Here is a 27,472-nt window from a genome sequence, read left to right as displayed (position 1 = left end):
AGAGAATTGCCCACAGACTGAAAGAGGGGGTTTTTTTCCCCTATATGGAGACAAACACAACATAGCTGTTACCATAACAAACACATATTTTCCAAGGCTGGGAAAGAAGCACTTAGATGTAAACTCATTGCATATTTGAAAATTCATCTAACCCAGAACAATTTTCACACGGGAATTGCAAAGTGTAATGCGAATAATTGTACATGCACGGGCAGCAGCCAGAAATTGGAACCTGAAAGGATTAAACTGGGAAGGAGGTAACAGTGTAACATTTATCAATTTGTTTATACCTCTTTGAAAAAATGCAGCTGATAAAAGGGATGTATTCTGTTATGCAGTCCTGACAACCTATTTAAAGGTGCTGAGTGTTCCTTCCTAGTTTCCATTGAAATTAGCCCACTTGATGAAAACTAGCACATTGCAGCCCTGTATCGTGTATCTTAGAGTTCCCTGTAGCATTTGAGTACTTGATCCACGGTGAAGAGCAGAGGGGAAAAGGCACAGAAATTCATGACAATTTGCTGCCAAAGGTATGTCTACGCAGACGATGCAGAGCCATATAAAAGTACCCAGCGTAGTTGTACTGACGCAACACCCCTGCTTTAGAGCAGCATGCCCCATGAGGGTATCTACTTGGCAGGATTAACTAACCTTAAGGGAACACCAGAGTTTAATAAACTTAACAAGGGATATCTCTGCATGGAACTACAGGACGCTGGATGTGCATTCCTTGGTTACTAAATTGAAAGCAGCAGCAAAGCATAGATTTTACCATACCTATAAAAGAAATCAGGCATACATACTAAGTGGCTTGTTAAAAGCATACAGGAGGCTGAAACAAAGCTAGGAGTAATAGAGTTCATGCTGACATGACTTGGCAATGACATTTGGTTTTAACGAAATAAAAGGAACAAAAAGTACAGTCAAATCAAACTCTATAAAAGCAGACCCCATGGAGATAGTTAGAATTACTGTATAAACTGTAAGTACTTACGAACAATTCTACTTAAGAAAAAACAGACTTTCTATCAGGAATATTTTCTGTGATTCTAGTTAGAATCATCTGAGATTTTGACACTGTATTTTGTAGGATTAGGAAAGACAAGATTTTAAGGAATTTACTGTGGAATAAAGCCTCCAGAATGCTTTAATTGGTAACATCTATCTTCAACAATATATCCCTGTAGCCTTGAGGACATAATTCTGTAATCAGGAATTACTGCGTGTCTTGGTGACAATATTAAGCTCTTGCGACATGCTCAGTGTGACACACAGAATACTGGGATGAAGTGATGTCATGTGGATCAGATGGATTTCTGCTCTAGTTTAGGAAACTATAACATTACCTTAATTTCAGAGCTCATCCCATAGCACTGTGACAAGCCCTTTGTTGTGAATGTTTCCACTAGTTTTTACCTAACGCATTGATAACACAAAAAGGGCCAAGTGTTCAAATACACTGAAGAATTGAACTTCCTGAGAACTGCATACATACATACATACCAATGAATCGAACTGATCACGTGGGCAAGCAAACAGCCGTCCATTGACACTGAGAGTTGTAAACACTGAAACATCATGAGGTTTGAGCACAACCTTTTCTGTAAACATGAAACAGAGGATTGTTTATTATATATACATAGAATTTACAGCAGGACTGATCCAACAGCTGCACAGATCACCCTCCTGGGAACAAATTTTGCACAGCAAGCCAATGTCCAGGGTACAGAATAGATGACAACAAGGCCCTCTTTATTGGAGAAATGTGACAAGCAGATCAGTCCAGACCAGTCTCCTACAGATCTGGCATACAGAACTGGAATCCCAGCCTCAAACTGTATAGACAGGTCAAGAAGCCCGACCGTTCATTTTTCTCTGCACTGCAAGCATTTCGAGAGCTGTTCTTAATAGAAATTTCCTTGGAAGACAGTAACTGCATAAGGAGGTGATGAAATGCAACTGTATTCAAATCTCATTACAGCAGTTCTAAAAGAGCATCACATCACAGGTAAAGAAAAGATAACAAAGCAACTTACAAAACAGTCTCTTCCAGCGTGTGCTGGCTGTCAGCAAATTTGACAATAAAAAATTGCTGCAACTGCAAAAAGTAGACCTGCCTGAAGTCAGTTCTCAGGAAGCGAGCTGGTTTTGGCAGGCATCACTGTTTGCAAAAATGCCTTCCAACACAGCTCTCATTAGCTCTGTGTGTGTCCACAGAGTCATACTCAACCAGAGCACTTCAGCCGAATTCACATTGCAGTTACTCTCCCATTTCCACAGCCTATAGTAGGGGGCTGACTCCTGACCCTTTGCCAACACCAGGTCAGTGGGCTTGGCACTAAGCTGCTCAGTAGCTTGGACAGAGTGGCCAGCATGGCAGTGACCGCTATTGGAACGTCTGCACTGCAGCGTTTTCTGCTGTTGCTAATTCGTCTAACCTGACATTATCCATGCTTACCTCCTATATCGGTTGTTAAAAAACTCTTACAAGTCTTACAGTGAAGGAAAGGGGGCAGCTCTGCTCTGCAACGTGCAGATACACAAGCTTCTCCATTTTTCCTGTCTCCCATTTGAGCTCCAGTCTGTGCCTGCAGTAGGGAGAGGACTTGGGTCTAAGACAGAACCTGTGTACCAGCTGAACATGCACAAGGCTTGACTGAATTAGCCTTTCAATCCCTCCTGACTGCTTCACTATGGGAAGTGTTTAAGATGATGCAAATACAGTACCTCCTCCTGAACTCATCTTTACTATGATGAGGCCTTCTCCAGAACCCAGCTTATCTGCTACTGCGCTGATCACTTCCTTCACAGAGGATGACACTGGGACCCGGATAGTGGTATAGGTTTGGTCTATGCAGTACACCTTAAATAAAACTAAAAAAAAAAAAAAAAAAAAAGATTGCACTGTGTATGACAAGTGTAACAACCACAGAGACTTTACTGTATAAATTACTTTCACTTCAGTAACCACTCTTCACAAATGAAACAAGTAAAGCAACAAGTCACTATAGTTTTGATAGCTCCCCATTTCTTCGATATTCTACAATTTCTACTGTAGAAATCTCTGATTTCCCAGAGCTTTTAGTAAACCACGAAGTACTATTGTTTCAGTATTGCCACATAATATATGGATGCCAATTTAATCTGGCACTTTGTTATGTTCCAGACATTATAATACTTTAAATCAACACTGCTTTTCAAGAGTCAGGAAAACTGGCTGCAAACTCTCTTAATCACAGGAAAATACTTTTCATATTTACAAAATAGATTTGAAAATAGTTTTGGTTACAATCAGAATTGAAATCAAACTGTGTTGCAACCATTTTTTACAAGCAAGTATGTAATTGCTGAATCAAGAATGTTGTGGATGATGAAGAAAAATACCCTAACAAGAATACAATTGAGTGTAAAGGACAAATTGGCTTACAGAGTAACACATGAACTCAGGCCTCTGGCAGCCTAGAAATCAATAGGATAGTACATTAGCCTGCAAAAAGCAAGGCAGCACAAAGTGACGTGGATTTAAGACAGAAGAAGTTAGCAAAATACTCCTTCAGCTCAGCTGTCAAGCCAAGCCAAGCGGCCCCTGGGGTTACAGCTGCCCATGGATTTTCAATGTTCAGTGTGCTGCCTGCCCTGTGAATGAGAAAGGTGCAGCCATACGAAAGGGGCAGTTACTGCCTGTCCACACAGACACAAGAAGTAGAACAGCAGCAACAGTTTCACCCTTTGTAGACCCAGAAAAACCACGGATATGGACAACAGAAGCTGCATGCCTGGCAGGATGTCTGCTGTTCATACAGTTACTTCCAGCTTTTGAAACGGCTCTTCCGTTGGTTTGATTTACGCCACCAGCTTTCTCAGCTATACGACCTTGCATTTTGTTCCCTTATTTTTACCGTTGTTCACTAGCCAGAACTATTCTTTAATATAAAACACCTTGAAGCAGAAGCTATTTTCTGTGATGAAGATGCAGCAAAACAACCGTTGAGAGGCTGGCCCTAGCAGTTGCAAAGAAATCCTCAGATTTATGAGTTTTAAGGGGCACGTATCAGTGTTTACAATGAACAGATCTCATCAGCAATGCTCAGCATTTTTTTCACATAGCTTCAACCTGCCTGAAGTAAAGGACAATATGAAAAGCCAGTATAACTGAAAATCACATTCTGATACACTGCTCTAAATTTTACCTTGATCTCTTCAGAGAATCAAACAATAGCAATAGGGCAAACCAGCAGATTTTGTTTTCTAGGCTGTGCGCCACAGGGCAGAGATCCACAGGATGATTATCTGCTCAACTCCTATCTTGCAAAGGAACAGCTGTATGTTAGCTCAAACTACACAGGGGTGACAGAGGCTCAAACACTGACACTTAACATGACACTTAATATGACCTTCAGCACCCACCTACTATTTATTGCACTGCCATTACCTGCATGGACACTGTCTGTACTGTTTCTTACCTGTTTTGTTCATTCCTTATTTAAAGGTTTTCACATCTTCCTCTGAGGAAGCACAGTGTTTGATAGCACAAGTAACTAAAGGAAAAGACCAGGAGCACTTCAAATCAACGATGGAGAATGTTGGGATAGCAAAAGCAAATAGTTTGCTTTAGGCCAAGCTTCAAAACTGTAGGCAGGCACTTTTGTTTATTCTTAGACCATTTTTTTTTTGAGAGGCAAAATTACCGCAAATCTCAGTGGCTCAAGAAAACTTTGCAGAGAAGGAACCCACCTTCATCACTGCCCCTGATAGGCTGGCGTTTCTGTGCTCTATCATCACTAGTGTTGAACAGCTGCAGGAGAACTTTGTGCTGAAAATGAATCATCAGGATTCACATTAATGCAAAATGCAACATTATGGGGTAGACATGAACTACAATAATCTCATCAATGGTAGGAAAAAGAGTAGCAATGCAAAATTTGACGCTTAATATTAAAAGCTATTTCTGAATGTGTTTTTTTAATATACCCATGATTACCAAAGAGAAGATGCTTATGGATTTGCTGTGCTAAAGCTTTTATTTTAGAAAATGGACAAATAAATTATCTTACCTTCTTTTGCGCTGCTTTAGGTTCTTCAGAACTATACAAAGGTAAAGCATAGAATATATAGTTAAATATTTCCTGGAAGATTTTATGTACGAAAATCACCTACAGAACATGGCCATTTGTCAAACTACATTACCGACGTATTCATGTTTGCATATATGAAGGCTAGATAATACCATAGTTAATCTACGACCATGGCAGGGAAAATACTATACAAAGTCCATGTAGGCATGAAATAAGCATCCAGTTTAGTTTCAATGGTGCGTACATAATTTCTATTCCTTCTGTCAACCTTTTAATGAGAGTTTGGTTTGCAAGAATGATGTGGAAAGAGAGGGCCATAGACATTCATCTGAACAAGCTATCATGCAAACATTCAGTCTTGTATGACAGAGTGCCATTTATAGAACAGATTTTTAATAGATACAAGCAATAAATTTTCTTTATCTATTTACTGAGAAAAAGGGCAAGGGCAGGAAAGAAGCAAAAACTGTGCTTACATTTGCTTTACAATTTTCTCTAGCTCTGGAAGTTGCTCCTTTAGTGCTGCAATCATTCTAGTATCATCTGATACAGACACATAAAATTCCTGTAAATGATACAGAATAGTCTTTAAATAACTATAGGGGTAAATGAGCAGTACTCAGGACAGAGGATTATAAGATGACATCCAATATCTTAATGATTATAAAGAATGATAATCTGTATAGAAGAGCACATGCTGGGCCCAACCCTCTATTACTTCTACTTGTTTATCTCCAGCTGATTTAAAGCAAGAGTTATACATGCAGAAGGGAAGCCTGATGAGGCTCCTTAACTTACTGTGTGCAAAAACTGCATTTTCAGATTAACAAGGATAAAGACTATAAAATTCACAAATAATCTGGCATGATTTTTTTTTTTTTTTTTTTACCTACTGCTGTTGTTAGTCCTTAGTGATTCATTTGCTACTTGGCTGTTGACTCTCAGCTACTCCAGTCCACTACAGTATTACCCTTCCTTAAACTCTACTCCAACCTCTTCCTGCCACACCTACATAAAACAGACCCAAAGACAGTTCTATGGGCTTGCAACTAGTAATTATTCTTTAACTTTAACTTCTGGAGTAATGAAAGACATTATGTCTGTCTACAGAGCTTGTCTATTATGAAAAGATTTCCCACGGGGGCTTGCTATACGTCTGTCATACTTAAGGCCCCTCTCTGTTCCCCTCTACTAACTCTTATCTTAGTTTCAGTTTTCAGTTCTTTGGGGCAAGAACTTCCATTCAGCCAGTAACGTATGGGATTATGTTCCATAAACACAATATGTAATAATAATGGCAATCAAAATGACTTTAAATGACATTGGTAGCGCATCTTCTCTTAGAAATACAAGGTTATGGCACCAACCACAAAGACCTTACAACCAGTGTCTGAGGAATTAAATTACTTTAAGGGATCAGAAGGGTTCTGAAGAAAAAGTTCTTAAGTGCCAACAGCTGCAGTACAGCTTTCATTCAAACGGAAAGGATTTTTGGTTTTGTAGAGTGAGAGCACTCCAGCACCTTCCTGGCACACCACAGGCAGGCATAAACAGCCCCCCAGTTCAACCTGTAGAGGCTCTGAAATGTTCACAAGAAAATACTAAAAAAAGCAAATTCATCTATTGCTGTAAAGCAATCTACCCATGCAGTGCTTTGAAAGGAGTCTGCAACTCCAGCAGGTATTTTCAGCGGTCCAGAGGCTGACAGTAGTTCAAGCACTGGTGTAGTGCATATAGTGTGTGCAGCTAAAACCGAGAAAACAGAGTTACGAGTTTGCACTTTGAAATGACCCACTTCTCTTTAGTTCATAACAGAATTCTACAGGCTGGGAACAGGCTTTCACCTTATCTTGCCTGGTAGGTACTTTTCCGTACAATGATACAACAATTCCTTTATACCTCCAAAAAGGCCATTGCCGCTTCATCTTCTTGCAGTAAATCTCCATATAAAGCAGCCCACTGCAGAACCAGTCGAATGACTCGCCTTTTATTGTTGAGGGCATAATCCATTTTCTCCTGCTCTGTACCCTGGGAAGGCTGGGCATGATAGGTGCCACGGTGTCAAGGAAAATGCTCAGTGATTGAAAATATCAAAACCAGTATGAATTCACAAACAACAGACTTCCAACAAACCATTTTCAGGGTGTTCAAACGTAACTTCCCAATATATACTTCTGAATGCTGCTAGAATAAAGACTTGCGAATCTTTCATGTTCATACTAAAAAGTAAAAAGACAGCAAGTTCTCTAAAGTGCACAGGAATGATCACAGTCCCACCACAGAGACAGCTGCTGTAGGGGAGCAGAACAGAAATGACACCTGGAACAATAGAGAAGAGGATTAACCATGGAGAGTGAAGAAGGGTATTTCTCCTTGTTCTTCTTTGGAGACAGTTGAAGAGAAAGAAAAATGTCACTTTGTGTTTATTAACAATTTCAGTCTTCCACTTGTGAGGAAGACTACTGGAATGAAGCACCAGTGTTACTCCTTTTATTTTTAGAAGTTACTGTAACCCAAGGTGAAAACCCCAGTCCCATTATGGTAGGGGGACCGGGAAGTTTACAGCCTAGACTGACTATAGAGACTTAGGGTAAAATAATAAATTCTATGGTAGCCTTATTTTACATATGAGGAAACGAGAAATTTCCACTCTATCAAATAAAGTGTATTTGGGACACAATACTTTGTGCTAATTTTTTTTGTGATAAACAATAAGAAAAAATGTGAAACACTTCATTGATTTCTTTCAAAATGAAGTGTCAACATTACAAAAATATGCAAATAACAAAAAGACCAAAAGTAACATATATCAAAAGGAAGAAACCAAGAAAAAGGAAAGGCACAGTGGGCAACAAACTGAGATAATTTCATCCTTTAACCTATGTGTAAAGAAGAATCCTCAGCAGAAACAGGATATGACAATTTGTGTGCCTGCTTCTCACTGATCAGAGGTTAACAATATATATTTAAACTGTTTCCCAATAACTGATGGCTGAATGTGAAGTAAGCATAGAATGAGTGCAATTACATCTCCAACTTTTCTTCCCAGGTAGCAAAACTCTGATTCTGGATTGTCATGAATAATACTATTCCCTATAATATAGCAACGATTAATGCTAAAATACTGACATTCTTTCACTCACAGTGAAGTCCAGCATCCTTTAAAGGTGCACTTGCAGTTGCTCTAACAAAGGATTTTAAAATATTTATTAGAAATCAAAATTATCTGAGAACTTGTCCATTTCCGTCTCTGTGAAGAAGAGAGGGAAACAGGGCCCTTGGTCCAACACACAGGGCTGCTGTCCTGATCCAGGACAGGGGAGCATGTCCTTTGCTCCCCGATAAAAAAGAAGTATGCGATTTTTTTTTTAGTATTGTAGGATCCATATACTTTAATGACTAAAAAAGAGTGGTGTGCGCAGGGACAACACAATATAAGCACTGAACCCGCAGCTAGCAATAGTGTTACTAAGCCCGAATGGCACACCTGTCTGTTCCTTTCAGGATTAAAGAACTTAGAGATGACAAAATGCCACTGTAAAAGTGAAAACCCAAATAATTTATACCCTGTACTATGCCTGAAAGCACTACAGTGGTCTAACTCTACTCATACTCACATGCTGCTAGCTAAAATATTATCCTAAGTGGGTGCAGGAAAATAGACTCGTATTGATTTAAAATTTGGGGGCTGGAGCAAAACCAGTGTCTCTGACTGTACCACCTTTCTTCTTTTTCTTTTTCTGTTTTAGTTTCCTCACGGAGCATAACTAATCTCTCCTTAGTCTCACAGAACCAGCAAACATTTTTGTAGAGTGATTTTGCTCGAAAAAGATGAGCTTTGTTAGCAACCTTTCAACTCTTAACAAATTTCAATGGCACAATCAACAGAGCACAGTTTGATTTTCCGTATTTAGAATGGACCAAATAAACAATAATTCAGCTCTAGGAAAAGCTGAGACTAAAGCAGTGGGATACCAGTTACTTGCAGCCCTCCTCCTCCTCTCTGAAAAGATGCCTGCCATGACCCACTGAAGACCATGGTCTTAGCCTCCTCTCCAGAACAGATTTCATCGTAAGTGAATACATACGGGTATGTAAGTGACACTGTAACTTTGATCTTCAGAAAAGTTTTTCCTCTATAAATAATGAGGTACATTTTGCTTATGCGTCTGATTTTCCCAGTTATTAGATATCAGAGGTATACTATTGTAACTGAGGATAGACAAGCCTGAGTCTCAGATGGACTGATTTAATATTATGAGCAAGATAAATCAGGAAAAAAACCCACCCAAACCAAACATTAAAAGTGCTGTCCTTTTCTCCCCCTCTCAAAGCTGTCAGCAACAGCATTTCATAATACTTTTGATATCCAAAACTATGTGGTTTTGGAAAATGTGTTTGTTTCAGGTGTACAAACAATTTTCTGCAGACCAGTTTTATGGGTCCAAAGGTTTTCAAAACAATTACTGTCCTTGCTAGGAGTAACACAAATGGAATCTCAAGCTTGCCAGACAAGGACACGATGCTCTATTTTGTGGTTTCAGGGTGTTAGCTTTCCCAGATGTCACTCGCCCCACTGAGCTTCAAGGAAAGCACACTTTCACACCAATCTGATTCTAAAAAATAAATAGGGAATTGAAGTTATTATACCCCTGTCAGAATTCTATAAAACAGAAAACATTATATGTTTATTTAATGCTCCCAGTCAGTTGATAGCTTCAAGTCACTGTGCACAAGGAAAACTCAGTGCCCAACAGCTCCCCAAACTAAATGACCTGCCAGTAACTGACTGATGGACATTTCACAGACTCCTTCTGTAAAACACACAGACAGCAGGAGAATCACCTCCAGTCTCGATGCTGTCCACTCTAAGCTTTCATCTCCTAGGTATTCGCATGCAATTGAAGTTTCTTGCAGTTTGTTAACATTTGCTATGGACTATTATTATACATTATTATTTTTATTCATAACGATTATGACAGCACCTAGGGACTACTTACTCATCATTCTACTAGTTTAGGCACCCTTTTGCTTGAGGCAGTTTGCAGCTTGTAATCTATAAAGAGGACCACTGAAATCACCAAAACATAATGATCTTAGTTAAGATCTAGGTGCTGCAGTTCAGCAAAAAACAAGACAGACAGAAAGAATACAAGAAGGGTAATCCAAACTTTTACATATTCACTTATCTAGTGGAGGGACAGTACATTTCTTACCCTTGAAATAGTAATCAACACAGGAAAGACACAGTTTTCTTGCTTGGGGACTGTATCTCATCACAGGTATACTCTATCCTCTGCGGAGTTGTTGAGCTATGGACAGCTGTTAGACAGACACTGAGGACCTACCTACAAGGCACAGCCTCCATGAAACGTGACGTACTTCTTGAGAGAGAGAAGCTTCAGTCTCATCACTGATAGGGATAGCTGTTAAAGGGATGTAACGTCTCCCTTACAAAAGGATATTGTGCCATCAAGGCTGGGCAGAGCTGACTATTTGGCATAAAAACACAGTGCATCATAATAAAATCATTTAAAACAGAATCTGTGAAAAGAGAAGAAAAGGAACAGTCAATTAAGCCCCTGCAAACAGCATGGGGATCACAAGGATGAGCTTTCTTTCAGCTAACATATCTTATTAGCCCTCTGCAGATAATAAAGGGGTCTTTTGCATTTTGTTTGCAGGCATTAAGTATGAAAACGGAGAACGAACAAATATGAGCTGAAATATTAAGCTTTTATTCTTGTCTGCATGAATTTTATTGCACTTATGTTAACAGGCATTTGCCTGTGTCAAAGGGAAATTTGGCACAGCAAAAAACCCACCATCTGTGCTAAAGTGAAATATTTGGATATAATTCTCTACAAGTGATTTTAGCATAAGAAGAATCAGACCTACCACACCCGAGTACCTAGGAACTGCTGCTGCATTTGGCTTTAGGGAACTGCAATACCAGAGAGCACTTTTAGTATAGCCAGGAGTGTATATATTTAGTAACATATGAGAAGGTAAATAATTTAATTCTTTGCTGATTTTCTCGCAATAAGCAGAAGGCTTAAAAGAGGTAAATGGACAGTCAAATTTCTGGTTTTATTTTGATTCAAAAGTATCACAGCTGCTACTTTTGCATTAAAATGTATATGAACAATATGACTGACATTTTCTCTGGCAAAAAAATAGCAAGCTATTTTTTCTGTTAAAATGACCTGTGGTAGCGCTGGTGTAAATCCCAGTTTGCCTTATCTTTGTATTTGTGACAAAAAGGATTTATAAAGCCTGGCTACAGAGGCCAGAATAAGTTCGGCAGTGAGAATAAACTTTATTTTACTTTTAAACTATGCAAGTCTTATATGGAATCACTGAGAAACAATAAACACAGTATCCTGGCACATCATTTCTACAGTGCAACTTTTGAGATAAGAGAAACATTTTAAAATGCCCTAAAGTAAGGGATGTCAGAAAAAATATGGTGAGATAACTGTGTAATGTAAAATTACATCATTGCTTCCACTGTAATTCATGTATGAAAATATCGCTTGGTTGATAAAACCTCTGGAAGGGTGGGACTTTTTCTTCATGTAATATCCAGAGCAAAGTGGATTTTAACTGTTCTTAAATTAAATAAATGCATAAACTAAATATTCAATTTTCCAGCACTCTGAGCTTCTCTATCCTAAAAACAGCTTTGTTTGTGAATTGTGACATTTTGTATCCCATTACGATATAAGTATAATCTTGTCATTAGATGTTTTGGGGAAAAATTTTAAAAGATTTAAAAAATAACTTGTTTTAGAAAAATGTATAATACATGCATAATATGAATAGTAATCTTGTGATTATATACTTGCAGGCTTAAAGAACAACATTCTGCTTGTAATCCTAATAAACAGGTATCTATGAAAAGGATCATTTTTATTCTTAAAAGTGGTTAAAACACACACTATAAAAGGATTTCTGTAATCTTCTACCATTTATGGAACACTAAACAGGTTTCTCCAAAACTATGAGGTCAGTAACAGATTAACTGGATTTAAGAACACCTTTGAATATACACTTCTAAGACATCTGCAATGTAAGAAGAACTTGCTAAAGTGGTATTATGTAGCTTAACATAAAAGCTTCTGTATTACTTTGTCATAATTAGGAGGAATTTTTTGTGCCTGACTCTCTTTAAAAATTAAAATACTTAAAAATAGTAAGTCAGCAAATATCTATACCCCTACATGTAAATTCTCTGTTGGTGGTAATTCTCAGGTGGTAACGCGTGCTCTGTCCCGGCCTTATAGTTGTGCCTAATTAAAGTCATGACTGGCACAAAATCTCAAGATTTTGCTCTTCTACTCTGAACTAAAAGTGCAAATACAATAGAGAGGGCAAGGAGGAGTGAATTGTTATCTTTAATTCTGGGTTTCCTAGTTTTTCTCGGGGCTGTTTCAGAGTAGTGTATTAGTTTTTATTCTGGGAAAAACTACCGCTAGCTGCTTTTCAAAGCGTCACATTGCAGTGTTCCACCTGCAAGACCATCTTAGGAAGTAATAATAACACAGCTTTTGTCATGTAGATACCTGTTGCTTCATTTAAAGTTGCTTCAAGGCGCATAGTTTCTAGAAAGTGCTCTAAAATTTTCTCTGGGGTTCCTGACATCACAATATACCTGAGGGAGGGAAAGAAGCAGTTAGTGTCTCACAGACAAAACAGCTAATCAAGAAACAGTTGTGTACCAGTGAGAAGACCAGGACTGATGAGTGCCAGAGTAACAAATACCTGCTCTGCCCAGAATCTCTGTGCGGTTTAGGACAAACCCACTCACATTCTTTGTTGGCTTCCCCCCTGTAAAATGGGAGCACTAACACTCTCCACCCTACCTATGGAGTGTGAGATGGCAGTCGGCCCCCTCCCCACACGAGTATGCCAGTATAACACCACCACAGTTACACTGCAATCAGCAGAGATGCACTGGTGCAAACCTCTCGAAGTGCAATCTGAAATGCTCCTCCACTGAGAATAAATATCTCAGTAATCACAGCAATTCACAGTCATTAGAGGGTCTTAACAGACTTACTACGAGCATGAAAAGAGAACTGGTGCGTATCAGTGTCACAGCAAGGAAACAATTTCCTTCAGCATCACTGACAGGGGTTGGTCTGAGAAGATGGGGGCAGATAATGAAACAACATACTGTATCTTCAAATTTGTGCAATGCCTTAGATAGCTGAAGTAAGTAACTTTTTCAAGTGGATTAACTTAGTATTGTACCATTTCCTGGAGTAAATTTAGGGAGGTGAGAGAACTAGTGCAATAGTCAGTTTTTTCTGTTTCATGCAAAAACACTGCCAAGATTCTAAGTACCAGCCAAATATCATAGGATATTGCTAAACTTGTCCTGTCATCTTCTTTTTTCTTTCCTTGCAGATAGGATTTTTTTCACCTTTCCCTCCATTCTTTCAATCTTTGCATCTTTTTTTCTTTTTTTTTTGCAATCCAACTGATAAAGTATGAAACTTTAAAAAAAAAAAAAAAAGGAAAGAAAGAAAAAACCCCGAGAAGTGAAGATACTCTGCTCCTGCTGAGAAATAAGTGGTGGAGCTGAGCTCCTGGGAGCTCCTCCTCACTTTGAGCGCTGACCGTCACAGTTCTTTTACCTGCCAACCTCTTTGGAAGAACTGTATTGATGTCCCAAGAACACAAACACTTGTTAAGCCAGTGCACATTCTCGCAGAGATACTAACCAAGTATCTAAGTGAGTGAAGCAGAGAAATCACAGGTTGCTGTACTCTGAATATGAAAGTGAAAATGAACAGTGAAGTGACTTGCAGGGCTGCTGAATTCATCCTGCATGAGAGTGATCACCCATAAAGAGTTAGATCTTGGGAGCGAGAACTTCAGAGCTAGTCCTTCGAAATGAAACTGTCAGTGTTTGAAAGCATGGCTTGGGGACCTGTGCAGGAGCTGTGCCTCCTTAGTAGAGGAGGCAGTAGAATCCAAACTGCAACTGAGAGGACCTGCTCCCAAAGTGAAGTTTTCCCCCAGACTAATATGGACAAAATTAATTTGTTGGTTGACTTCATATCTCAGGGAACAGCTCTGGGACGCAGAACATTTCTCTGGTGCAACTGCTACATACCTGCTTAGGAGCAAAGCCCAAAGGGCAGCTCATCTGAAGAGATATCAGAGATGTAAGCTACTCAATTAAGGGCAAAGCAGCAAGCCTTTAAGAAGAGGTCTCTGTTAAGCTTATCTTTTGGGCCCAGTGATTTTCAGAAGTACTTAACACTCAACTAACACATTCCAGTAACACAATCTGGAAATCAGAATACATCAGTAACTTTGATTTGGACTCTCAAGCATAAATGTAGCCACTTATTCTATTTACTAACAAAAGAAACAAAAGAAATGTCATCTTCTGATGACATCAGTGATGATCATCTGATGACATCAAAGTGAACTCACTTTGAAGGATTTTAAACAAAAAGACACTGCCAACACACTATTAACAAAGTAATCTGACTGCTAAAAAGCAGACAGTGAACTTTCAAGGTAGCTTCCTTTTTTGTGTAGCTTATGTCTATTTGTCATTATTATCAGCAAAAGCTCCCTTGCTGGCACACTCATAGTACTCAAAAGCTGACCAAATGCTTAAAATACTTACAGAAATGAAATTCTGATCTTTACCTGAAAATATTCCTGGAATGTAAGCTCTAAAATACAGCCTAACCAGGAACCATAAATGTCTCTAGCTACTTTTATCAAATTCTGAACAAGAAAATGTTAAATAATCCAAATAATGATGAAGCGAAGGGTTTGCAAGGAAGGGAGTGTTTGGAATATGTTTAAATGAAGCTTTCACTTTTGAAGCATGGAAAATATAACAGACCCAAGAAAACAGATTTATATCCATGACCAAGTTGCTATGCATTGCAGCTGCTGATGCAAATCCACCGGATGCAGTCAAGTTCCCCTCATTTATACAAAGGAAAATTTGCTGTAAGAGTACATGTTTTCCTGGTAGCATAGTTTGCTTTTCTGACAGATCAAGTGAAAGATGAAACAGCAGTTTTTGAAATATGTGAAATATGTATATAAAATACAAGGAATGGTTTATTCAATCTTTCACAGATCTTTACAAATCTTTCTATTCAGTTATGCAGATAAAATATATATATGAAATCCCAGATCAGATTGTACCCAAAACATCTCACAGTAAATTAGCTCTTTCTTTAAGAAAAAGTAAAATCCAGGGTAAAGGATTCAAAACTTCTTGATGCTTATTTTGTTGGAGTTGTTTGAGTGTTTCTGAAGAAAATGGTGCATCCATTTACAAATAACACATTTACAAAGCCTTTAGGGGTTTTACCAACATTTGGAATGATAATAGCCTCACTCTCTACTCTTATCACAGTAGTATCCAAACAGAACTGCGCTTCTTCCCTCTCAGTAAGAAAATAAAGAAAATATAATGAATATTGTTATTACAGTGCAAACCTATTCTGTAAGATAAGCTGTTTGACTTTCTTTGCGTGACATCTTCGTTTTGTATATAAATCGTACCTAGCAAACTCTTATTAGAATCCAGAGCTCAAAATCTAAAATGAAAATATCTGTACTTAACAATAAACCAATGTATTTTTCTCACATCTTTTACACAGTAGCTCAGCTTAATAGGGTTTCAGCATTCTCCATGTGCAGTCTATTTAAAAGCTATTACATGAGGTAAGTATTTACAGTGAGATCTTTAGAGAATTATTGTGTAAAGACACAGAACTGGTGTGCTGCTAAAAATGGATATAATATCCAGTATGGGGCACATGATCAGCTGATGATTAAAAAAAAGAAAACTTTATATACACTGCATTCTTCCATAGAAAGGGGGAATATGCTATTGTTTGGATAACAATATCATATGAAAAGGTTAATCTTTGTCTGACATTTGCGCTATTGAATGAAAACATACTTGTGCTGAGGCTGTGAATTTCCTTGATTAGAAACTCTGTTTCCTGCTGGGATCTTCTCCAACACCAAGACATCTTGGTCATGTTCTTTGAGTCTTACTGTATTTGCTTCCACATCCTGCAACACAAGTTACTTTTAATAAAGTAATTGCACCCAATTTGGCTGATTAGTTACCCTGGAAAAGTGCATGACTTTCAAACACCAAAGACTCTGGGGTTGGTTCTTTTCCACTGTATTTATCTATCTTTATTCTGCTTTTCTCACAGGCAGAATCAAGAGGGAAGCATGGGCACTGGGGGAAGAGGCAGAGAATTGCGGGAGGTACTAGAGCAAGAACAACGTGAAAAAACTCTGGCTATGGCAAAGGAAAAAAAGTTTGCCAAAAAAAAGAGGCCCTCCCCCCAACTTTCCATATGTAAACTAATCTCTATCCCCACTTATATATGATCATTATTATCTATAATATGACTTCTTGCTTTTTTTAACAAAAAGAAAATGGCGCTTAAAAAATGGTAAGTCTTAGCTCAGCAAACCGCCAGTAAACTTTTCATTTTCTACTGCCAGATCATAGTAAAAAAAGAAAAAAATAAGAATTTAATATAATGCGTACTCAAATAACATAAATGAAAATCGGTGAGACCATGGACCTTCATCTTCTTTGAAGTATTGACCAAAGCTAAATCAGTTGGGAGTCTCTGTGACCAACCCAACCTTACTGCTAATGGAATCCTTGTTCCCTTTGTACAGTAAACACAATCTTATGCCATTTTTCTAGCAGAGTACTCTGTCTGGACTGGTTTTATTGCTGCAATACCAGGCATGTATACATTCAAACACAGGATGATGCTGGTTTTGACTTCCCATACTATGAATGATTGCAAAACAGCCTGTATTTACAGAATTACAGCTGGACTTTGGAACACATTTGCCCTAACATGAATAAATGTAAAATTAGTCTGGGAATATCTTTCTACAGCTTTCTGATAAAGACATCTGTGTATTTACCTGTAGCTTATTTAATTTGCCAGTTGAACCTATTGAGTTTAAGGTACCTGACACTGACCTATCTGGGAGAATGGGTGATCTTGTTTTATTCAATATTTGGATGGGAGATCACCCACAAAGCCTGGACAACATAAGGAAAAACCGAGCACTTGGCAAACTCTAGACCACAGAAATGTGAGAGACAAAAGATTCCATTTGGTCCCATTTTTGTGGCTGAGCTAGGAATAGAACAAGAGGAAACATATAATACATTCTTTACTTGATCTTCTATAGACTGTCAGATCTCTTTTCTGCAACTAGGGACACTTCAAACAAGGTTATCAATATCAATATATCCACAGAAATAAGACAGACTCTAGAAAAATTTGCAAGTTCTGATATTGCGCTGTCAGGTCGGCCCTTCCCACTCTTACCCTAAGGATCCTGTTGAAGTCCTCCTTGTCTACTCTCAAGAAGTGGCAGTTGTCTTCACGCAAAACAATGGATGCTGCTCTGGGAGCATCATTCACAAGCGCTAACTTGCCAAAATCATCTCCTTCGTGTAGAGTACATACCACACCCTGCACAGAGCAAAACATTTACATGCAGAAACCCATCATTACTCTGGATTCTATTGAAAGTCCTTGTACAAACACCGGACCTCACAATCAAGTACCAAAACAAATCTATTTGGCAGGAAATCAACAGCCAAAATAATGACTAGGAAACAATACTTGATAGCTGGTTATTACTATTACTAAAGAAAGGCAAGAACAGAAAAGAATTGGCTTGTTCTCTGAAATTACATTCAGCTTGAAGGACTCTTCTAGCTCTGCTGAAGACAGAAAGTTGTTGTTTGTTTTTTATTTATAGAGGCCCTAAAAATGAGATCAAGTCAGCAGAAATAACATAGAACACCACATCCTCAGCTGGAGTAAATCAGCAGTACTCCATTTACTCCAATTTATAGTAACAGAGGATCTGGCCCACCAATAATGTAAAACTGTAGCTAAATACAGGTTACTTAGGACTTGGCACCAGGGCCTCTATGCTAGATTTTGGTGAAATGCTTGGTGTTCAGAATGGAGGATTCTCAGTCACTGGATGAGAAATCAATAGGGAAGTAGGGATTTTTAAAGGCTCAAGGTATTGCTGTGTACCAAAGTCCTACTTTTTGCCTTGAAAAATCTCTTTCATAAACAGGAAATTTAATAGAGATGCTTTTCAGGCTATAGCTGAACTAAAATGAAGAGCTGGCATAAATGTGGGAGAGGCTCATCCAAACTGAGAACCACTAGTCACAAAGCAGCACTTCTGTCAGACACGCCTGACACACGTGAGAAAAGTTAGTCATACAAATGCAAGAGCATATGGTGGTAAAGGGACAGGGTGAAAACACCCATGAGACAGAAGTCTAGCAATTCACCAAATTCCAGAAAATTACTTTGTCCTAAAGATAATGATGTAACTCTGCTGAATTATATTCAGAAAGTGTGTAATATATCCTGAAATTATATAGCAATCAACTGGAAGTATAATCAGACAAACGACTGGATCATTTCTTAATAAAATTACATTCAATTTGTTTCCTCAGACAAAGCAATTTTGCTCTAAATTAAACTGTACTCCTTCAAAGTTTACTTTTACAATTTTAATAATGAGAATCATATAAAAAGGCTTCTGAAAAAATACCTTGCCATAAATGACTACGTTTACTGATCCCTTTAGGATAATGTACCAAGAAGTACCTTCTTCTCCCTGATTAAATACTACAAGAGAGAGAAAAGATTTTATGATGAGAATAGTTATTCAAAATATAAATGGGCCAGATTCTGCACTCAATGAAATTCAAGGTAACTCTACTGCAGTCATATTAATGTCTACCTTAAAAAAGGGCATGCTATAATTTTAAAAGCAAATGCCTTCAGATTTTAGAAAAAAACCCACCACACTCATATAGTAGTTATTTTATTACACTAATGTGAAAATTGCTTTTACTTTCCATGACAATTGCAACAACTACTTTATCAATATATGTCAGGTTATCAATTACTAATCAGCACATAGGTTTGGAACCCACCAGTAGCACCCTGTTCTAACCCAATTCTCTAGTGGCTGTGACTCTGACATTCATTTGCTAAAACTTATAAGTATAAACAAGTCTGAGTAATCTAATATTTTAAAACCTTTACTTTGTGCAGCCAGATTTTCTTTTTCAATACAAAGGTAATATTAAAATACGTGCAGCCAGATTTTTTTTTTTAATACAAGGATAATATTAAAATACATTTTAAATAGAGATTGGTCCAACCCAAAATTCTAAATAAAATACACCCAAATTGTAAGTGATACATACATCCAACCAAGGATATAGAACTAATTTTGATACTGTCCCTGCAATCAGCAACAGACTAAGCCAACACCTATCACCTCAGGTTTTAAACACTGAGTGCCAGTCAAGTTTGAAGAGTGCATCCTAGTTTTTGCTCTTGTCATTTAAACATTAAGAATTTAAATGTTCATATCACAGATTAGAAAGAAGACCCGGATTCCATTTACTTACAGACTGTTCCTGCTTTGGGATGTGACTCGAAAATAAGGACACCTGCTAATTCTCGCTTTACCTTAAAATAAAGAGAGAGAAATTATAGTTTTTATATGTATCTTATTCTTCCTAGTGAGAGGAAGTCACATAATATACCCCAGTCACTGCTTTCCTTCCCTCTGCATCGTTCAGCAGTCATTCAGAGTCACAGAGCCAGACAATGCTCTACTTCCACTTGATGTCTTATTTCCTACTGATTGGCTTTGCAGAGCGTGAGCCCCTACATTTCCAGGCTCCAAATGGCTCAGACAAGGCCATCTTTAAGATACAAGTCTCCACATCTTCCTTCATACACACACATATATGAAACCACCATTAGCAGTTAACATTAACATGATGGAAAATTTCAAATGGCAATAGCTAATCTATTACAGAAGATAGCTAGCAATTGCCAAGTACTCCATGGGGCTCTGTCCTACTCCTGCCCTTCCCAGAGAAATCAGTACCCTTCCCCTTACTGACATAAGCCTGGCCACTTCTGCTGTGTCGAGCTGTGAGGCACAGCCATCTGGACCTGCTGAGGCCCCTCTATGCCTGACAGCTTCCCAGGCAAGACATCCAGCTCCCTGCCTCTTCCAGAACTGAAGATTGTGACACTGCCCTTGGTGTCAGCCTGCTCCCCACAGGGTCTGTATTGCTCTGATGTGATTAGCTCTTACATCTGATTGGGCAATTGCCTCTAGTGAGACACTGTTTAAAACCTCTTTCTCTCACTGTAAACACTGTTGGTGCTACTTTCACAAAATAGTAGGAGCACTGGAAACCTCACATTACCCTGAGTTTTTCACGTCACGCTGAGCTTTAGGTCTCTCTTCATACAACTGCAAGTCTCCAAGTACCTGGAGGCCAATTTCCAAGCAGTGGGATTATTGTTCTCAGAGAATGTCAGCTGGTGACACTCCATGTTTCAGAGGTATTACCATATAACTGAACTGTGCCAAATACAGATCAAACGCTGGCTCCAACATTTATTTATTAGCAGTATTTTCACACCATTCTCCCAATTGTTCAAATTGAAAAGATTTTTAGGCCATGAAGAAAAACTTCTTCTCAAATTCTGGACACAATCCAGATGAGAATCTGGTGGCTGCACGTCCTAAAATAGGTGGACAAATTCAGGCTCTGATGTCCTAAAGGCACCTACCAAACCTCTGCTCAGGTACCAAGCATAAACATACTACACCAGCCACCCTCCCAGAACTCTTTCCCGACAGCCAGGGCAAAGCACTCCCTTGTTTGCAGTCTGGAGAAGAAGTGGGATAAATAGAGGTGTTTGGACAGGGTTTTTTAGTACAGTGACCATTGAAAGCACCTGCAGGCCAGTGATTTCTGTAACAATTAGCTCACTGAACTCTTTTATAACCTCTGCCTGAAGGCAATGACACTTTCATAAGGACAGGAAATACAACCCCATTAGCACTGTTCTGCATGCTGTAGAAAGCGTTCCTATCCATGTACATCCTCAGGTGTCTTCTCAGTTGTTTCAGTCACTTGCCTCTGCAGTGAATGAATCTTCTCAATGAAGCCAAGAATTTGATTTGTTTTTAACACTCTATTATATAACTGTTTTTCATTCATACGTTAACGTCACAGGCTTCACTAGCAGGGATTAATTCACCACCATGCTACTTGAGTTTTTTCCATTTTACTTCCCGCTGCTCATGGCATATCTAGAAAACTTATTACTTTAGGAATTATGCCTTTGCTTTCAAGTCGATTGACCATTAATCTTCTGGTTCATAGGAGTAATGCTGTCTAGTTTCTGTCCTCTGCTTTAGTTCATGCTGCACATAATACATTGGCATTTCCAAATCATTACTAAAAACATGGAATCAACTGCACTTCTTCAAAATGCCAAGTATTTCTTGCGGTTTGTATCATTTTGACCTCAAGTCTGAATTTCTTCTGAGCTGGAAATACTTTCTGGTTCGGATTTTTTTGTTCTGGGTTATGTCTATAGTATCAAGTGCGTTCTCCACTCCCTCTCAGTATCTATCTTGCATTGTTTCTTTTGTTTGATTTGAAAAGGGTCATTTCTGGATCTTACAGAAGTCTTTCTGTAAGTATTTTTTTCCTACATGCCAGAGATGCTTTAATGATTTTGGCTGGCTGTTCCCTCCTAGTTCTGTTACCAACTCAATGGTTTTTGAAAAACATTGCTTAGGTGTTATGTGTTTGTACAGAATACTAACTTTTCATAATGCAGCTTCATAATTAGCTGCATCTGGTCAAGTTAGTTGAGAATTATTGAAAAGATCAAGAGCTTCCAAAGAAGCTATCGTCAAACATAAATTACTTTCTGACTGGCTTAGTTTTTCTGAAAGTATCCACATCTTCCTGCTACCATGTAAAGCTTGTTTCAGTAGCCTACACAGTGTGTAAACCATGGTGAGACTTTAAACAGTTGCATTCTCTCCTCCAGGCATTTTCTCCATTTCATTTATTCTTGGTTCTCTGCACTGTTCTTGCCTACTCAGAGAGAAGGTGCCTGATGAGTTTTCCTTCACTCTAGGATGAAACTCCAACCAGCCAGCACTGCCCAGTACACCTTTCTGCACTGTGTAATTCCTTCTCCTGGTTCAAGCCAAGACCTCTTATAGTTCAGAAATCAGACATCTATTCTGCAAAATTTTTTAGGGCCACAGTCCCAGGTGTAAGGTCAGATTGCATGCATCTTAATTTAAAGTCAGATATGGACCCAGGCGGAAGCACCTGTGCCAACTGAGGGAGGTAGGGGCTGTGCAGAAACGCATGAAGAAAATTATATCTAATATCCAAAAGACAACCTACATCTGCATAGTGCTTGGGTCGTCCACACAAATGGGAATAACTTCTTTGCACAGGAAGTATAAATAGAAAGGGCTGTAGGCGCTCCAATTCTAGTAAAGTACCAGAAGTCAAAATTCAATCTCGCTTTCGTTGATGAGTTATATTTTTTAAAATACTTACTGTGGTAGAAAGATGAGATAAGGCCTTAATGTGAAGAAGTTCTTCATATATAATTTCCAAGTCATCTACAGTTCTCTGACCAGGCCTACAGAGAGAAGATAAAAGGGACAGCAGAATGCAATAAATGCCCAAAATAAAAGCATCAGAGAAGTACAAAACAACACAAAATGCTGTTGTACTCTCTACTGAAGGGTACATCCTCACTAAACAGGGACTGAATGATGGTTCTAGATGGAGGACTGAAACACACAAAGTGTGGAAGCGCTATGAAACCACCTGAATGACAGCAAGGAGCAGCCATGGCAGCCACCTTAGAAAGATCCTGATCAGGCAGCTTTCCTGATGAACATAAGTGTTCTATACGTAAAATGGTCAGATAAATCATAAATGGTGCATAAAGATTTGTTCCTTTCAAAAGGACTCCTGAGTGTCGGACCTGCACTGTTTTTCACGTGTGGCACTAATTAGCTGTAGCAAACAGACAGTAGTAGTGGTTTGTAAAGGAGTGCGTGAACTTCTGCTGAACAAACTGGAAGAGGCAGCAGTGCATCCTGGAGGACAGCAAATGACTGCTATAGAGTTAATGCTGCGTGCTGTTGTTTAGCCAGAAAGGTAAATAAGAACCACTCAGTAGTTTCAACTTCTCTCACTGAAAAATAGAAGAAGCTTCTGCAATGTGTGGTGTCTAAAGAATTAACAACACGGCTGAATCTTTGAACAGCCCTAAAAGAAATGTCACAATGAACCTTCCTGATAGAAGTTTTCCTCCTAAAATGTCAGTATTACAGGAGATTCTAGCATCTAGACAATCAGGAAAGTCATATAAAGAAATATAGTGCTCTACAGGTTTTCTGCCTAATCACCTCTTGGTTCAACAGTCTGTCTAAATCATGTGTGAGGTAGAGGGAGCACCCAGCAATTGTGTCACTCTGGAGTTATATTGCATCTTTTTGCAAAAGAAGTTTGATGGAGACTTCTTTTGGATGAAAGAAATACTGAAGAAATCATAGAAACCGTAAGGAAAACTGACATCTCTGCTAAGCAAGCTGTATTTTTCATCTGTTCTTCACTTACCAATGACACGCATTTATTATTACCCAGATTAAAGACCAATTTAGACAAAAACCATTTTGGATTAAATTACTCTTTTCTCATACAGAATGGAATAAACTGACAAGGGAGAAACAGAAACTGGTTTGGTACTGCTATGCCCTCTAGTGACTCAAAATACTCTTTACTATTTCTGAATCTGGCTTTAAATTATAAGGCTGCCACTCCTAGTGATTTATGTGGGGCAGTAGCAGCTTAATTTAGTACAGAATAAAGCAAGGCCAGTACTAGCTACCTTTCACTGGAGATTTAAGAAACACAGGGTAAGAATTTTAAGAAATAATACTTCCCATAGGAAGTAACAACTTTAATTTTATTACACGCTTGCAAAACCAGCATGTCTTGGAAAACAGAAAACATAGCATAACATGTTAACAAATTTCTACATGAAATTAAAACATAAAAGGATGATGTTTTACTACCTCAGATCTCTATCAAGACAAAAGGGTACACTCTTCTTTCAATATGTCCATTTGCCTCCCGCGCTAGCACATTGGGAGGACTGACAATCTATAGTGGATGTACCCAGTCTTTACTTCTGCTCCTGCAGGTGTCACATAGAGAGATATTAGGCATCACTGCTTCTGTAAAACCTGTATGGTGACCCACTGATGTTGATTCGTAGGATCCTGCTGTGTAAAGACCTAGTTTCTGCAGGGGACACATTCTAACAGCAATAGCTGGTTATAGACAGGATAATAAATGGAATAGGTAGAGAACAAGGCTACACATTAATGGACAGGAGAAGTCAGGTGATATTAAGTGATCAATAAAAGCTGTTCAGTGTTTGGACAATTTATCAAGGTCAGAGACATTGAGCTTCTCTGTGACTAAGATGTTGACAGTAACATAGTACTTTGCCACTGATAAACCGTGAGAACGCTGATAAACAGCTAACCAGAAAATTCTCAGATAATAAGAACAAGGGAGAAGATCAGAGACACCATAGCATTGTGATTGTACATCAAATAAGCATATATTTCCAGAGTACAAATTTTGTTTTCAAGTACCATAAAGAATACATAGGAGACATGAACGATTTTACCCACTACTTGTGTCTGAGTGTGAAAGTGAATGCATGTTCACTTACTCTAGCACGGAAGCTAATTACATAATCTTTGTACTTGAATCAGTGCTCCTTGATTAACTCCATACATACCATTTACCACATATAACACCCATAAATGTCAGTGAACTGATATGTGGAAAGATAATCTGTATTTCCTGTCCCAGAAATAACACTTGGTTTATTAAATGTCATTGGCAGGGAACTCCACCAAGGACTATGGACCTTAATACATACAGTCTTTATGGAGAAATCCAGTATGGTTCTTATTATTAGCAGCTGGGTGAAATTTCTAAATAAAAATTTTTAAGAACAATAGAATAAATATATCTTGCTTAATCTTTACAAAACCTGCAAGAAGCTATAGATTCTTAGCAATAATTAATTGTATATTTTATTATATATACTTTTATATTTTCTTTTTAACATTTTACAATATATATTTTTGTGCTCTTTACCATGTTTAAATTTGTTTTCACTTCCTTTCTCTAGCATCCTGTCAAGCTTACGTATGCAAGTGACACTAAAATTTGATTACTGATCACATGTGGAATCAAGCACTCTTTGTACTGGAAAAAAATTTCCTGAGTGAAGTCACCAAGAATATGTAACACAGATTTTTTGTTTTAGTCATACTGCTAACTTACTGTACCATGGAGTATTGAAAAAGAACATAATCCATTACATCATCCAAGTTAAAAGCTGTTGTCTGATTAATATCATTCTCCCTTTAAAGACTGCTATTATTATTGTGCTTAGCTTTGCATTATAGCATCCTATTTAAATAGGGTTTACCATCAAGTTAGCTATATCTGAACACCATTAAAATAAAATAAAAATAACCAGAAAAACATTTTCAGGATGTATTTTCATACTGAAGGTTTGAAACTCTTGTACAGAAGAGCTGTATTAATTCTACAGTATTTTTTCCAGGGACTTACTCAAGGTCTGCACCTGTGCTCCAGGCACTATAAGGAGCAGAGAGCTGTGTTTGCTACTTCACAAAAAGCTATTTTCACATTCAGTGTATGTGTTTCCAAAGAAAAAAAACCCACCCAATAGCAACAAGAGCCTGCCAAAAATTTCCCTGAGCTCTATTCTGTTTTTTAAACTATAGAACATTCTTTCACAGTTTGACAGTTAAAATGCTGCAGTTAATGTAATAAACAGAGAATTTTTTAAGTCAACTGTCAAAACAAGTGACACTTTTTGCTAGAGATTTTCAGATTTTGAACAATAGAAAGTACCTTTCAAAGCAACAGCTTCATTATACAATCAAATTCTCAAAGTAATCTTCTCATCACAGAATATTGTCTTATTTCTTTCAGGGTAATTATCTGAGTTCTGCAACCTCTCCGGAAATGGTGACTATTATAAAATGCAGCTGTGTTGGTTTGAAAATTGTAGGTCCTGCTCAGGTCAGCTAGAGGCAGAGTCTCCGATGCCCTGACAATTCCTTGAACTTTTGGCAGCTGTAATGGTGTCTAGTCAAAACTAGCAGGACTCTGAGGACTCATGGAGATTTTAACAGCTTTGATACAGCTCAGCCCAGGGTGGACTTTCAACTAACAAAATCATAACGTATGTAAACTGAATAGTAGAACAGTAGTTAATATGATGCCTGGCAGTACAAGCTTGCTTCCATGAGCAAAGGGCAGCAAAAATAAGCACCTTCAGGGACAGGGATAGGGAAAGATGTCAGATGGCTGTCAGTCTTGAGAAAACCTCTTTTCCCTCACTATAATGCATGAAAAATCTCCTATGAATATTCTTTCAGATGATGCTGTTCAAGTGACGACACAGAGGGGAAGGCAGTACTTTCTACAGCATCAATCCAGCCCTTCAGCTCTCTGCAAGGAGTGTGGATGATAATCAACGTTGATCCTGCCAGGGTAAACTTACACGAGCTGCTCTGAAAGTCATGATGGAAAGCAAATGTAGCAGGAAGCCAAAAACCAAAAGCCTACGGGGGCAATTCTCTGAGAACCAAGCTGCTCAAGCCACCCTGAGGGAAAGGGGGCAGTGCAGAGGTGTGGGGTCACAGCACACACAGAACTGCTCACCATCTCCTAATGACTGGCATCTGCTCATAGGTGCAAGAAGCCCCCTTTAGCTCCTCAGTGGAGAATTTACAGGACATCACTGTGAGGAGAAAACACCTCACTTACCTGACAGCATAAGGGTTTATGGAAGTACCATGCTCCCAAGTCTATGTATTTTGTGTGACAGGGAGTGAGTGGTCCTTTGGTTGTGTTTGACTAGGCCTCTAATAAACAGAGGAAAGAGAATTTATACTTTTAAAACTATTGCTGTATGGCAGTGCTACCTATTTTATAAACACAAGTATCTGATGGTGCTCTTTGAAATTCAATGCTTTTAGCATTTTTGGAGAAGTGCCATCAAAATAAGCTTACAATCTAAACAGACAACAGAAGGCTAAGAATGGATCGGGGAAAGGATATAGATGGAAACAGAACAGGAGCAAGCACTTGTGCTAAGTGGATTCAAAACATTTTTAGTATAAAAAATGTTCTCACACTGTAGGCAAGGCCCAATCCTATCCCATAGCAAAGACAAACTTTGCCAATGGCCTCAAAGGAGCAGGATCCAGTTTTGTTTACATCTCTTTCTTGAACTGATGCTTTTATAAGTAAATCTTTAGTGAAGATGACCTTAAGTAATTAATTATTCTCAGTGCACTTAATTAGCAGTAAAACATGTCTTCAGTGGCTC

The 27,472-nt window shown here is 38.4% G+C and overlaps 1 protein-coding gene across 5 annotated transcripts in view; it reads right to left on the bottom strand.

Annotated features, from left to right (window-relative positions):
* RAPGEF4 (Rap guanine nucleotide exchange factor 4) overlaps window positions 1-27,472 on the bottom strand; it is a 152,361-nt gene that overhangs the window by 21,776 nt on the left and 103,113 nt on the right. For 3 of the 5 annotated variants that reach the window (XM_074145736.1, XM_074145739.1, XM_074145740.1), the window contains 13 exons: window positions 22,564-22,648; window positions 19,573-19,633; window positions 18,702-18,778; window positions 17,444-17,590; window positions 16,027-16,142; window positions 12,641-12,729; window positions 10,541-10,619; window positions 6,975-7,125; window positions 5,552-5,640; window positions 5,055-5,085; window positions 4,735-4,813; window positions 2,728-2,874; window positions 1,504-1,601 (listed from right to left, as the gene is read on the bottom strand). In XM_074145736.1, the coding sequence (XP_074001837.1) occupies window positions 1,504-1,601; window positions 2,728-2,874; window positions 4,735-4,813; window positions 5,055-5,085; window positions 5,552-5,640; window positions 6,975-7,125; window positions 10,541-10,619; window positions 12,641-12,729; window positions 16,027-16,142; window positions 17,444-17,590; window positions 18,702-18,778; window positions 19,573-19,633; window positions 22,564-22,648 (1,249 nt within the window). The remainder of the gene's footprint in view (window positions 1-1,503; window positions 1,602-2,727; window positions 2,875-4,734; window positions 4,814-5,054; window positions 5,086-5,551; window positions 5,641-6,974; window positions 7,126-10,540; window positions 10,620-12,640; window positions 12,730-16,026; window positions 16,143-17,443; window positions 17,591-18,701; window positions 18,779-19,572; window positions 19,634-22,563; window positions 22,649-27,472) is intronic. The other 2 variants (XM_074145737.1, XM_074145738.1) reach the window with 2 other exon arrangements.

Source organism: Numenius arquata, chromosome 3, assembly GCF_964106895.1.
Source record: "Numenius arquata chromosome 3, bNumArq3.hap1.1, whole genome shotgun sequence".
NCBI lineage: Eukaryota > Metazoa > Chordata > Aves > Charadriiformes > Scolopacidae > Numenius > Numenius arquata.
This window is presented reverse-complemented; position numbering and strand designations above follow the sequence as displayed.